The 14894-nt window shown below is 37.2% G+C and overlaps 2 protein-coding genes across 2 annotated transcripts; both read left to right on the forward strand.

Annotated features, from left to right (window-relative positions):
• Positions 1-309: 309 nt before the first annotated feature.
• LOC104087395 (uncharacterized) lies at positions 310-1293 on the forward strand. Its single transcript, XM_070179607.1, has one exon. It carries the CDS (start codon positions 310-312, stop codon positions 1291-1293), a length of 984 nt encoding a protein of 327 aa, XP_070035708.1.
• Positions 1294-3181: 1888 nt separating this feature from the next.
• LOC138894873 (uncharacterized) lies at positions 3182-4252 on the forward strand. The gene is made up of 2 exons (XM_070179608.1): positions 3182-3409; positions 3809-4252. The coding sequence occupies exons 1-2, from the start codon at positions 3182-3184 to the stop codon at positions 4250-4252; spliced, it is 672 nt and encodes a 223-aa protein (XP_070035709.1).
• The last annotated feature ends 10642 nt before the right edge of the window (positions 4253-14894 follow it).

Genomic DNA, 14894 nt, shown 5'->3' on the forward strand with positions numbered 1-14894 from the left:
TGGACAGCTATGGTGTTTGCAAGCAATTTAAATGAAAAAAGTCCAGAAGTCACGAGATGATGTAAGGAAAATTTACGAGAATTTTCTGCTACAACATGGAATGATGTGTACAACAGGTACAACACAAAGCTGCGGATAGAAGAAGACACGGTTACATAGTCAAGGGTCAATGAAAGAACAAGTTCGAACGTTCAGAATCTGAAAAAAAGTCCGGGAAACACAGGTACGAACCTTACATGGGACCTGCGGGATCGGATTCACGGTCTAAATATGAAAACATACGGTCTAACCCTAGATCAAGGCAGAAATATGCGGGTTCATCATCCAGGTTCAGAAAAGGACGAGATGCCCGAGGCAGTAGATTCTGACACAGATGCAAGGATTGGAGATTACAGTTTCAATGTCAGCACTTTCGAGTTGGTGGCTATTTTAAGAAGTATGGGAGATAAGGTACGGTGGCCTAAAGAAATGAGATCAAGCCCTAGCAAAAGAAATCCAAATTTCTGGTGTGAGTTTAACAACGATCATGACCATAAAACAACAGATTGTAGATTATTACAAGGTGAAGTTGAGCATTTATTAAAGCAGGGTTATTTAACTGACTTGCTCAGTGAGAAAGGCAAGCAATCCTATATGAAGAATAGACAAGAGCCTCTAAAACCTCCGTCTCCAAAGAGAAGAGTCAATGTGATAAGCGGGGGAGAAGAGGTCAATGGTGTGACATATACAGCTACAAAAAAGACATCGAAAGTCATGATTACTCATGGAAAGCGAGTTTGCCATGTTTTGGATGAAGACAGTATAACATTTGATGATGCAAATGCGGATGGCTTGTTAATTTCTCATAATGATGCGCTGGTAATATCTTTACTTGTACATGATACTAATGTAAAACGCGTTTTGATTGATCCAGGTAGCTCCGTAAATATTCTTCTTCTAAGGGTGGTGAATAAAATGCAAGCTGACGACAAGGTGGTACCAAAAGCACGATCTTTGTCTGGATCTGATAATTCAAGTGTTATAATGAAAGGGAAAATAATGCTTACCATATTTGCAGAAAAAGTTATCAAGGATACGAAATTTCAGGTGATAGACACTGACATGGCTTATAATATGATTCTTGGAAGGCTATGGATTCATAATATGGACGTTGTACCATCTACATTACATCAAGTTATTAAGTTTCCTTTGCAATGGGGGATTCGACAAATTCGTGAAGATCAACAGGCTTCTAAAAGTATCAATTTAGAGGTGGATTCAAGCACAACAAATGATGTTACAAATGAGAAATAGCAACTACAAAATTTAGTGGAGGATATAGTAATACAAACCTCAACTGAAAGCGTTTCAGGACAGACAGATATAGATTCGAGACCCGATGTTATTCAAGAACCAGAAGAGAATGAAAACATCAAAATAACTATTGAAGAACTCGAGGCTATCATACTATTCAAGCACTGGCCAGACAGAAAAGTTTACATCGGAGCAAAACTGAGCCCGGAAATAAAAGGTAAATTAGTCAAATTTTTAGAAGCTAACACACATTGCTTTTCTTGGTCGCATTCAGATATGACAGGTATACCACCGGAGGTGATGACCCACAAACTGAATGAAGATCCATTGTACCCCTCCTCCCCCTCCCAGTCAAGCAAAAGAAAAAGAAGCAAGGGTCCTTCAAAAATCAAGTGATTTAGGATGAGATACAAATTTTTTTAAAAATCGGATCAATACGAGAGGTAAAGTACCCAAACTGGTTAGCTAATACTGTGGTAGTTCCAAAAAAGAATGGAAAATGGCGGGTTTGCGTAGATTATATTGATCTAAATAAAGTTTGTCCAAAATATTCATTTTCTTTACCGCATATAGATCAATTAATTGATTCTACCGCAGGTCATGAGCTGTTAAGTTTTTTAGATGTATATTTAGGTTATAATCAAATAAAGATGGATCCCCTAGATGAATAAAAAACTTCATTTACTATATTTATGGGGACTTATTGTTACAAAGTTATGCCCTTTGGTTTAAAAAATGCTGGGGGCACGTATCAAAGATTGGTAACTAAAATGTTTCAAGAACACCTGGGAAAGATTAGGGAAGTCTACATTGGTGATATGTTAGTCAAGTCAACATAAGTAGGGGATCATTTTCAACACCTTTCAAGCACTTTTGAAATTCTCCGCAAATACAATATGAAGCTAAATCTAGAAAAATGTGCTTTTGACGTGGCTTTAGGTAAGTTTTTAGGCTTTGTTGTTTCTAACAGGGGCATTGAGTGAATCCTGCACAAATCAAAGCCATTGAGGAGATACCTGACATACTCATGAGCAAAAAAGAGGTGCAGAGGTTAATAGGGAGGATAACAGCTCTGGAAAGATTTATTTCCAAATCTTCAGAGAAACATTTTAAATTCTTTTCAGTATTGAAAAAGTAAAACCAATTTGAGTGGACTGACGAATATCAACAAGCTCTCAAAAATCTAAAATCATATTTGTCAAATCTACCCCTACTGGCTAAACCGAAGGATGGAGAAAGGCTACTCATTTATCGTGCTGTATCAGAAATAGCGGTAAGTGCAGTATTAGTGCGAGAAGATAGAGGTAAACAATCTCCAATTTATTATGTTAGTAAATCTTTGTTGGATGATGAAACACTATATCCTCACTTGGAAAAACTTTCTTTAGCATTAATTATGGCATCTAGAAAGTTGAGACCTTATTTTCAATGCCATCCTATCTCTCTAGTAGCTGCTTTTTCTCTAAGGAATATATTGCATAAACAAGAACTATCTAGTAGGTTAGCTAAATGGGCAATAGAACTCTGTGAATATGATATTATATATCATCCTATGAACTACAATAAAATAACAAGTTTTAGCAGATTTTGTGACAGATTTCAGCACAAATATAGTTCCTGAAGCAGAAAAAAAGTACATGTATTTACCGGATCTAATCCGGGGACTTGGATCTTATTTACTGATGGCTCCTCGAATGTTAAAGAAGTGGGTTTAGGTATTGTTTTAATCCCACATTCGGGGAAAATCATAAGACAAGCAATAAAATACTATCCCATTACAAACAATAAAGCGGAGTACGAGGCTGTGATTATAGGTTTGGAACTAGCATGAGAACTCGGTATAGAATAAATTATAATCAAAAGTGATTCACAACTAGTAGTTATCCCGATGCAGGGGACTTACATAGCAAGAGAGGCACGAATGCAACAATACTTGGAAAAGGCAAGGGAATTGATCAGACAGTTTCAATCATGGAAAATCGTGCAAATACCCAAGGAGGAAAATGCAGAAGCAGATGCATTAGCTAACCTCGTGTCTGTTGCAGAAATAACAAATGCAGAAAATTCTATAGTAATACATTTGTTTCATTCGGTGCTCGACCAAGATAAAAATGAGGTAAATTTTAACAATTTGACTTGGAATTGGAGAAACGAATTTGTTAACTTTGTGCAGCACATAATTTTACCTAAAGACAAGAAAAAGTCTTAGTTACTTCGCCGAAAAGCTACCCGGTACTGTCTGAGTCAAGTAAAAAATATGTTTGGAGGACCTTTAGCAAGATATCTCGGACCTTCTCAAACGGAATATGTGATAAGAGAAGTACATGAGAGACATTGTGGCAATCATGCTGGAGGAAAATCATTGGTGAAATTTTCCTCACCTTACCACCATGTGGCCAATGGGCAAACTGAGTCAACAAATAAAGTTATTATTAATAATTTAAAGAAGAGATTAGAAGAGTCAGAAGGAAAATGGCCCGAAGTGCTACCATGAGTTTTATGGGCTTATCGAAAGACAGCAAAAACAGGCACAGGAGAGACTCCGTTTTCACTTGTTTATGGTGCTGAAGCCTTAATTCAAGTTGAGATAGGTGAACCAAGTACGAGGTATACACAAACAGCCGAGGAATCAAATGAGGAAGAGATGCGAATGAATTTGGATTTACTGGAAGAAAGGAGAGAGGCGACATTAATAAGAATGGCAGCTCAGAAACAAATGATTGAGCGATACTACAACAGGAAAGCTAATCTGAGATACTTCAAGATTGGGGACTTCGTCCTCAAAAAGGTGTTTCAATCAACAAAAGCAGCTAATGCAGGAAAATTGAGTCCAAATTGGGAAGGCCTATATAGGATTCGATGCATCGCTGGAAATGGAGCATATGAGTTGGAAATCATGGATGGCAAGATAGTACCATCAAATTGGAATGTTGTTCATCTGAAGAAGTATTACTTTTAGATGAAGAAAGTACCCACGGACAGGAATCACTCAATTATAAATTTATTTTATTCTTTTGAATTATACCAACAATTTTAGATGATAGGCAAAAAGCTAGCCCGTGCCAAATGATAATATTAGACCCGAAAGATGCACGGAATACTAAATAAATTTTCGGTCTAGGTTACAACCTATCTAATGGAAAACGGGGTTATGCAGTCATCATCTAAACATATGTCTCTAAGTCCCGTTTGTATTTTCCTTTTCAGGAAATGGACCATAGGCAATGAGTAATCCAGTGTTCGAGATTTCATACTTTAAAGCTTCAATACTAGGGCAAACTACACATATAGAAGCCTGAAACTTTGAAGAAAACTTGGAAAGGAATAAGCTTGCAAAAAGGGACATGAGTTACGAGTTTTAGGCCAAAACTTAATCACGGAATAAATAGACCCAATTTTGAATTTCAAAAATCTGTTACAAAGAAAGCAGTTATGAAAATGTTGTATGCATAAATATTGTACAAAGTGTTATATGCATAAATGAAAAATGATGTACGAAATTTGGAAGTTCAAAGCATGAAACTTCCTCAAATTATTTCTTTTTCATGTTTACTTCGTCTTTTATATATTTACACCAATATGAAGATGAGATGTCATCTTCATCAGTGTCGTTAATATAAAAGGGCCCTCTTTTATGAATATCCGTGTTTATTAAAGTCACGGACTGTTTAAGCATTTTAAGTGCAAAGAAAAAGCTCAAATATCAAAGAGCAAAATAAACGGTAAAAACAATCGAAACTTATATTAAACCTTGGGAAAACAAAGGTATTAGTTTATCATTAAAACCCCATAACAAGATAGGGGTAACCAAAAAATAAAACAACCTTTCCCAGAAACTTTCCACCAAAAAGTTGCGAACAAAGCAATCAAATAAAAAACAGAAAACAGTAAGGAGCATCATCTAAGGGGGCATCATCCACGGGAACATTATGAACGGAAGAAGAGGGATTAATTTGAGAAGAGGAGGCTTGAACATCAACTTCACTAGGAATGAGTCCATTACCTCCGAGATCTTCAACTTCAGGTGAGGAAAAGCTTTGACGTTGCTGAGTTTTCCCAATTGCTTCTTTAGCTTTGGACATTTCAGCACTAAGGTCAAAACTCTCCTGGTTGGCCTCAACTAAAGTCTCGAGGCATGTATTCAAAAAATCCCAACTCACATCTAGTGTCACCTTATCCTCGAGAATCTCATAATCCTTCTCCTACTGGTTAATATCGGCTCTCAATTCTTCTTTCTTTGCTTCAGAGGCATCATAGGTTGTCTTCAGAAGGGAAAGTGAACTTTCTACGAACTGAATCTTATCAGTAGAGGCGTGGAGATCTTCCTGAGTTTGAGTAAGAGTTTGAACCAGATCCCCCGCATAAACCTCTTTTTGATTAAGAAGTTCTTTCAAACCCCTTATTTCTTCAGTTGCCTTAGAAAGTTGTTCAACAAAGGAGGACTCAAGGATATCCTTATACTTACCAACTTGACTAGAAGAAGCTTTCTCAATCGCTAATTCAGCGGCAATCATTTTCATTTGTTGCTCTAAAGCATTCTTCTCCTCTGCCAAAACTTCTTTCTCCAATTGAAGACCCTCAAATTGTCCTTTCCAATTATCAGCATCGGTGCGGTAATCAATAATCTGTTAATCCGCATGAACAACCCTTTTCATGAGTTCCGTACCGATCAAGTTGATCTGCAAAGAAAGAGAAGGATTTATTGATAGACAAAAAGAAGAGAAAAATGAAATAGAATTAAACTCATACCTTCAAAGAAGAATGAACAATATCATTCATCAAGGTCAATGAGCTATGACTTTCCAACTTTGACTTCTCCGCAGGACCTAACAAAGGTTTCAACCACACATCGGCTTGACCCGATTTCCTCAATAAGTTCTCACCTTCAGGAACCTCAACAACAACCTTTTTCATTGGCTTCTTGCTACTGGAAGTTTCAACTCCTACATGAGGAGTAGTAGCCACGGGAATGGCAGATGAGGTAGAAGCAGCCACGGGGTAGCATCAGAAGTAACTTCAGGTAAGGGAATGCGAGGATTAACGGGGACTGATATAGGAAAGGAGGTGAAGGTCAATTCCTCATAAACAGGGCCAAAAGCTTCATCATCTTTGAAGCCACGAGCAAATAACTTTTCAACAGAATCTTGGGGGGGATCATTAACTTCTTCATCAGAGATCACCAATGGGGTACTCACTGGCTCATCCATGAGACTGAAGGGAATTGAACTTGGTAGAGGTTCGTGAGAAGGAGTATTTTCATCATCAGAAATCACGCGTCTACGGGCACGTGGCCTTCGCTCAAAAGACCCCTCTTCAATATCTTCTTCACCATCAGAGCCACGGGCTCCATCAATCTTTCTTTTTGAAGAAGAGCTCAAAATGCTTTCCTATGCAAGAGTCACGGAAAGCCTTATGGATGAAACAGATGCGGGACTAATACCATGAATGGGAAATCCTAGCAAAGAAAAAAGACAAGATAAGAAACTCTTGAATCAATAAGGGAAAGGAAAGGAAAGATAGTAAGCGGAAAAAGTACCGTGTGTCTTCACTTTCCAACCAAATCCCTGTGAAAGGTATTTCCAAGATCTTTTCTCCATAGGAACAACAGTTAGCAACTTATCTACCCAAGCACGGAAGTTAGGAATTTCCTCGAAAACTTTCATGGTTGCTGAAAAAGTAGGCACGTGATCACATGAGTTTCTTTTTTAAAAAAAGGGGGAAAAAACTTACGTGCAAAATTCTATTTTTTTGGAAAAGGCATATTTTCTTTACCCACCAGAGCACTAGTGGAAGCAGCAACAAAACGGGCATACCATCCATGATCTATGTCATCTTCAGGGCTAACTAATACCCTCTTAGTTCTAGCCACAAGGGAAAAAATTCCTTCACTAAATAGTTTAGGAGAGTAAAGATGAAGCAAGTGCCAGAAAGTAAAAGGCATAGAAGCCAGATCTGATAAATAACGAAGGCATGCAATATCCCTCCAAACAATGGGGCCAATTTGTCCAAGACACATATTGAAGTAACGGAAGAATTCTATGATTACTGGATCGATAGGCGGTTTAAACCCCAAAGTAAAGGGGTAAGTATAAACGAAAGAATAACCAGCTTGGTATGAAGTTATTCTCTGGTTGGAACCGAGAACTAAGATTGGGAAATCTGGTTTCTAATTACATTCTCTTCGAACCAGGGAAATAAGACCAGTGGTAATCAAGGTAGGATAAAGGTCGGCAGGATTAAGGGAAGCTATGGATGAAACTTGATTTCTCATAGATTCACGATCGGATGAAAAAGAAAATTCCTGGGGAACAATCTCTGCAATTGTTGGTTCACGCACAGGTTCACTCGAGTCTCTATTCCTAGAAAAGGAAGATTTAGTAGCATTTCTATGAGAAGAGGAACCATGGTTAGACAACGAGCCTAAACTACGAAGTATACCACCTCTCCTACTTCTAGTAGGGACAGTAAAAAGAGCGAGCTCGTCGACGATAACAACCTTGCGAGGGTCTGGTGCAGAAGAAGACATGATTATATGGAGAACTAACAAAGAGTAGATGCAGAAGCAAGAAGGAAGAGTAATATAGAGAATACTGTAGAAGAGGGACTTCGAGAAACCAAAGAAGAATGAAGTATTTATAAGAAGACACAATCATCATTAAAAGAAGGTCATTATGAAGCGTCATAATGAAACCATCACTCTGTAACTGACGCAGCCACGGTAAAACTCTAAAAAGCGCTGAAAACTTGTAGAACCAATCGTCAAGAGCCACGTGGCATATGCATTGATTAGACGTGGCATACGAAGAAAACGCAATGATACTTGAAAAGCGGCGGCAAAGAATTCTCGCCATAAATACTTACCACTTCCCGAATATTCAATTAAAGAATATTCAGAAAGTGGGGGGACTATCCGTATTGGTGAAAAAAAGGTGTCACAGGTGGAACTTTACTGAGCTGACAAAGCATGATACATGGAATAATGGTGAAGTGACAACTGGCGTATTCTATTAATGAAATTAATGAAGCAAGGAAGATGCGGAGTAAACACCCACGAGACAGTAAAGAACAAATGACCGAGCCTAAACAGTTGTTGAAGAGGTACGAGCGGAATGAATCAAGACCATAAAGAAGGAAGATTCATGAACCAACAGTAAATAAGAAAAGGGAATCGGAGTCGTTGCAAGGCCTTTACAGTTACGAATGTGTCAGTTTTGACCATAACGAGCAATTAACACCATTAATGCTCATAATGAATTCGTCATAAATAGGGAAAACGTTATAATTGGATACTCCTATATAAGGATATAGAATCTCACTTGTAAGGACAAGTTCTGAGCACTATTGAAATATACTTACATTTTCTTGCTTCAAAAAAGCCTTCTACGTAATTTGAGGGATAGATTATCATTCCATTCCTTATCTCTTTTTTACTAATTCACATTGCTATTTTTATTTCTTTTCAAGCGGATTGTTGAGGAAGTAAGGTATTGTCAAGACCCGAAATTTCCACCTTCGGACCGTGATGGCGGCTAACATTTTACTTGCTAGGCAAGACAACATTAGAATAATATTATCCATTTTAAAATAATTTTTAAATTTATTAATAACAAAGAACTAAATATGGGAGTAAAGTCTGAAATGCAGTGAATAATCCATAAAATAACTGTGTCTAAATACCATCCCAAAATTTGGTGTCATAGGTGCACGAGCTTCTAGAATAATACAATTAAAGGTCTGAATAAAATAAAGCTGTCTGAAAATAAACACACAGCTAAGGTAAAGTAGACGAGGACTTTAGAACTGCGTATGCCGTGCAGTTATACCTCAAGTCTCCTATGGTAGCTAAAATCCGAGCAAGTCTATGGTACGCCGCTAGGATCAACTCCGAAATCTGCACAAGAAGTGCAGAATGTAGTATCAGTATAACCGACCCCATGTACTGGTAAGTGCCGAGCCTAACCTCGACGAAGTAGTGACGAGGCTAAGGCAGGTCACTTACATTAACCTGTACGTAATAATAGTAATAACCATAATAATAGAAATAAATTTGGTAACTCATTCTTGTAGTTGAAGTCAACTCAGCAATCATATCCAATTATTATTTCAATCAATTTCTGTTGCAGCGTGCAACCCGCTCCCCACAATATATTCATATTCACTTCTGTTGCGGCGTGCAACACGCTCCTCCAATATATTTATTTTAATCAAGTCTGTTGCGGCGTGCAACCCGATCCACCAATATATATCGACTTTTAAGCAAGTCTGTTATGGCGTGCAACCCGATCCACTAATATGGACTTTTAATGAAGTTTGTTGCGGCGTGCAACCCGATCCCCCAATATGAACTTTTAATAAGTTTGTTGCGGCGTGTAACCCAATCCCCCAATATATTCATTTCAATCAATTCTGTTGCGGCGTGCAACCTACTCCTCCAATATATTCATTTACCAATTCTTATAGAAGAAATTGCCCCAATAAATGCAACAATTAATATAAAATTATAAGACAACAAGCATACAATAATTATGATTTAATTATGAAACAAACAATGACAAATAGCAATTTATTATGGAAATCAGGGATAAAATAGACAGTTTAATATGTTAAATGTCAAGTAGCAGTTAATGCACATAAATCAAATAAGCATGTAGCAATTATTGCAGAAATTCAAGAACTAATATTTGACAAAGAATAGGAGACAAACAATTTTTGTAACAATTAATTCGTGTATTAAAACCATTTAGGATTTTCAAATAATTATGCAAACAATTAATTTGACGACGTATAGACACTCGTCACCTCGCCTATACGTCGTTTACATGCTTTTCACATGATAAATAATTTAAGGGTTCTATTCCCTCAAGTCAAGGTTAACCACAACACTTACCTCGCTTTGTAAATTCCAATAAATTATTCGACCACTGCTTTTCCTTTTGAATTTGTCTTCAAAAGCATCAAATCTATTCACAAACAATTCGATATACTCAATATGAATCATAGGAATTAATTCCATATAAATTTACTAATTTTCCAGATAAAAATTTAAAATTTATTTAAATATTCGGCAGTGGGACCCACGTCTTAAATCCAGCAAAAACTCGCGAAATCCAAACACCCGTTCAGCTACGAGTTCAACCATACAAAAATTATCCAATTCCGATGTCATAATTGACGTGCCTAGCTTCTGCCTTCCTTCCTTCTACGCGATCACAGCTTATCCCTCGCGTTCGCAGTGCACTGGGAGTTTACCTTCCGCGATCGCGTGCCTATCTTCGCGAACGCGAAGGGTAAAACTCACGACTTACAATTTCTTCTTCTCGATCGCAGGAATGGCTTCGCGATCGCGAAGCACAATGTACCAGATGACAGCAGAATCTAAAAACCAGATTTTCTAAGTTCAAAATTATCCCGTAACCTATCTGAAACTCACCCGAACCCTTGGGGCTCCAAACCAAACATGCACACAAGTCCTAAAATATCATACGAACTTGCTCGCGCGATCAAATCTCCAAAATAACACATAAAACTACGAATTAAACCCCAAATCGAATGAAAGTTTTAAGAAAACTTTAAAACTTATATTTTTACAACCGGACGTCTGAATCACGTTAAATCAACTCCGTTTCTTACCAAATTCGGCAGACAAGTCATAAATATTATAGTGGACCTATATCGGACTGTAAAACCAAAATACAGACCCAGTGTCAATAAATCCAACATCAGAAAATTCTTAAAAATCATTAAGCTTTCAAACTTTTAATTTTTTCCTCAAAATTCCATATCTCGGGTTAGGGACCTCGAAATTCGATTTCGGGCATACGCCCAAGTCCCAAATCACGATACGGACCTACCGGATCTGTCAAAACACTGATACGAGTTTGTTTTCCCAAAATATTGACCAAAGTCAACTCAATTGAGTTTTAAAGCTCTATTTCATATTTTAATTCATTTTTCACACAAAAACTATTCAGGAAATTGTACGGACTGTGCACGTAAGTCGATGAGTGATAAATAGTACTTTTTGAGGTCTTAGAATACAGAATTACTTATTAAATTTAAAGATGACATTTTGGGTCATCGCAGGTATTATTTTGTTATTAGTAGCCCGATTTCTTCTAAATATAGGCTTTGACCAAAGATCATATTTTTTGATTAAATAATTGATAACTTACTATTTTAGTTTTAAATTTTATATTTTCTCCTCCCTACACATTTCTTCTTTTCTTTTTTCCTTCTTTTTCCTTTATTCATTTCTTTCCTTTCTTTTTTCTTCTTTCCTTCTCTTCCCGCCCCCTAATCTTTACTTAACTTAGGGAATTTAGAAATTGTTACCCTTTTTAATTACGCTTTTTCTTACTCTTAATTTAATGTCAGAATGGGAGTTTTGGCGCAACTGGTAAAGTTGCTGCCATGTGAACAGGAGGTCACGGGTTCGAGCCGTGGAAACAGCCTCTTGCAGAAGTGTAGGGTAAAGCTGCATACAATAGACCCTTGTGGTCCGACCCTTCCTTGAACTCCGCACATAGCGGGAGCTTAGTGCATCAGGCTGCCCTTTTAATTTAATGTAAAAATAAGTTATTTTTTATTTACATAATTCCTCCTAGCTACTATCTAATTATTCACATCACCAACTCAACAAATTAAATAGGCAATCACATCCAAAAAAAAGGGAAAAAGAGGGGTGGCGAAATACATAGTATTCAGTAAAAGAGTCATTTGAGAGGAGGAAAATCAAGTGAGAAACAGTATAAGGGATTGCTCAAATTATTTACTTCATCTTAAATTCTTTGATTTCGATGTTTCTTAATTGCTCTAGGTAGTTTATTCGATTACTAACTTTGTTTTTCGGATTCATTTTGTTATACTCTGTCAAATGGTCGTTCTAAATTTTTTGTCGTTATATTATATTTATTTTTTGCCTACCTCTATTTTATTCTTTGTTTCGGGATGATATCGTTTCACAGTAGAAAAGGAGTTTTTAGTTAGATAGTTGCAATAATTTTCAAGGTCATTAAAGGCCCCGTTGTAGTCTTTTGAAATTTGGTAGAGTGAACGCTTACTGTTTATGACAAATGTGATAGAATTAGAGAACTTAGGCAAACATTGTTAAATTATATAATATCCAATCTATTCTGAGTCCTGAATTCTTGCCTATATATATATATATATATATATATATATATATATATATATATATATATATATATATATATATTGTCCATTCTGTACTTTCTTCATATTCTTCATATTCTTTTTTCTAATTCGTTTATTCTCATTTCTAATGTCATTATTCTTAGATTAATTGTAGAATCTAGTGTAGAACAATCTAATGTAGAATTATTTATCTCTTTATCTTTCTTTACTAATTTTATGTTATATTCTTTCTCTATGCATATGATGCATCCTTCTAAATAAAATGATCTACATTTAGCTCTGTTATTTTATATTCTTTATATATATATATATATATATATACTGACCTTAGTATGTTTTTAAGATGACAATACCAAAATACTCGAGGCAAAATCATTAGAAAGAAAAGATTATTCATTCGTGAACAATGATGTTCACATAAACTTGCAACTTCGCAAAGTAAAAGACAGTACAGCGATATGTCTAATTAATGAACCAAAGATGTTAGTATATTTTTTCAGAAAATAAAGCAGGATGACAACGCAAACAGAAGATGACATATATGTACGTCTTGTTCAGATTTTTGTTCAGATTTTTGTGTGAGAGAGGAGTGTTTACCCGAAAAACGGATAGAGTTGAATTTATACGTAGTTCCAATGGTACGTGGTATATCTTGATAGAAATCGTATAAGCAGAAATGTCGAGTATTGACTGTCAAGAATGAAAATACTAACGAGGTTTAAGGGAGGATAATTTATGAATAAGCCAGATGAAAATAATGTATAAAGCTCAAAATGATAATCTCTCAATATGGAACATATGCACAATATCTGAGTTATGGTATTTTTAATGCCTTAATCGTTCTGCCTTTACAGAGATAATAGCCATCCCTCTTATAGTGAGAGATTCTACTTTAGATATAATTAAAAGTACATGGTGGAGAACCATGATAAATCAACGTTTCCCTTTTTTCTGCCGAGATTTTCTCCCTTAGTGCGGCTGTAACAGCTCTTGTCTATAGGCTCCATATTGACTCGAGCTTGATACTGAATCGAGCTCGATATTGATTCGAGCTCGATTTTGACTCGGGGTCCGGTATTGATTCGGGCTCAGCATTGGTCGGTCTTTGGCTCTCAAGCTCGACAACGTTGCTTCACATTATGGTTCGATTTGGATTCGAGCTCGATAATGATTTCGAGCTCGGTATTGATCGGTCCCTAAAACTCGAAACTCGGTAACCCGGCTTCGGATCTTATCCCGAAATTATGAAGACGCTCTTCGACGCTCTTTGGTCCATTATATTCCCATCTCGACCAGTGGTACGAAGGCCGAAATCGGTTTCGACCGTATACAGATAGTTCTCTCGTTTCTCGTGAAGGATGTGGCGATAAACGATATGATTTTCGAATGGCTCGATCAGATATACACTGACGTTAGCATCGAGCCCGACCATGACGTACGTGATAGTTGTCCCGTCGGTTCAGTTTATCAAGGCATTAAATGCGTGTCAGACGGTGGTCGGCCACTGCTGATACTGAACCGTCATTCCCCAATCTATAAATAGTATCTCTTTTTACCATTTATCACTTTTACATCTCCAATTTCTAAATTTTCTAAGCTCTTTCTCGCATCTTCTGAGTTTATCTGCAAGCCTTTGATTATTATTGCAAAATCTTCCTTCTGTGATTTTCACTGCAAAACCTTTCTTCAAAACACCACATCTTTGTCATCTCCTTATATTCTCGATCTTCAACACAAAAATGGTGAAGACATCAAAAACCGTTCCTCAAAAAGAAAAAGCTTCTTCTTCACAGCTTGCCGCCGACAAAATACCGATGGAGCCACGGCTTGAGGAGTGTGTTCCCGGAGCGTGTGTTCTTACCTCCGATTTTAAGGTTGATAAAGGCTCATCGGTTCCCGGCCGATGCGAGCCAATATCGAGGTATATGTATTCGATAACCGAGGGGCATCTCGAACAGATAAGGAAAGATTGCAACTGAGAGAACAAAGAAGTGGTAATCCCGTCTCCCGAAGAGGATATGACTACTCATGTGAGAGGGTTTTTAGGTGTGTATACTTAGCCTTTCACGTTAGGTCCTCTCGACCCTGTTATTATTGATTTTTGCCGTCAATACCAAATAACCCTAGGCCAAATCCATCCTTCTTCTTGGCGGATCGTTATTTTGATCTGTTTCTTTGTGAACAAAATTGAGGGGATGCCTTTCACCTTCGACCACCTCATTCAATTGTACAGCCCCCGCCTCTTTCGAGGCGGGTTAATAAAACTTCAGCACCGGGCCACCAAGGTTCTGTTCTCGAGTATAGACGAGGACAAGGATCGAGGCTGGATGGGTAGGTTCATTCGAGTGAAGACTTTGAACCTAATACCGGCCGAGAAGATGCCATTTTCCGAGGAGTGGAACATGAAGCGTAAGTGTAACTCTGTTGTTATCTCCTGAATTCTTGCC

Source organism: Nicotiana tomentosiformis, chromosome 6, assembly GCF_000390325.3.
Source record: "Nicotiana tomentosiformis chromosome 6, ASM39032v3, whole genome shotgun sequence".
Taxonomy (NCBI): Eukaryota; Viridiplantae; Streptophyta; class Magnoliopsida; order Solanales; family Solanaceae; genus Nicotiana; species Nicotiana tomentosiformis.

Bases quoted from the DNA above. Each gene is read 5' to 3' on its own strand.
- LOC104087395 (XM_070179607.1), top strand. From the start codon at position 310: ATGCGGGTTCATCATCCAGGTTCAGAAAAGGACGAGATGCCCGAGGCA.
- LOC138894873 (XM_070179608.1), top strand. From the start codon at position 3,182: ATGCAGGGGACTTACATAGCAAGAGAGGCACGAATGCAACAATACTTG. The intron at 3,410-3,808 runs GTAAATTTTAAC...GCTTATCGAAAG, and splicing joins TCGACCAAGATAAAAATGAG to ACAGCAAAAACAGGCACAGG.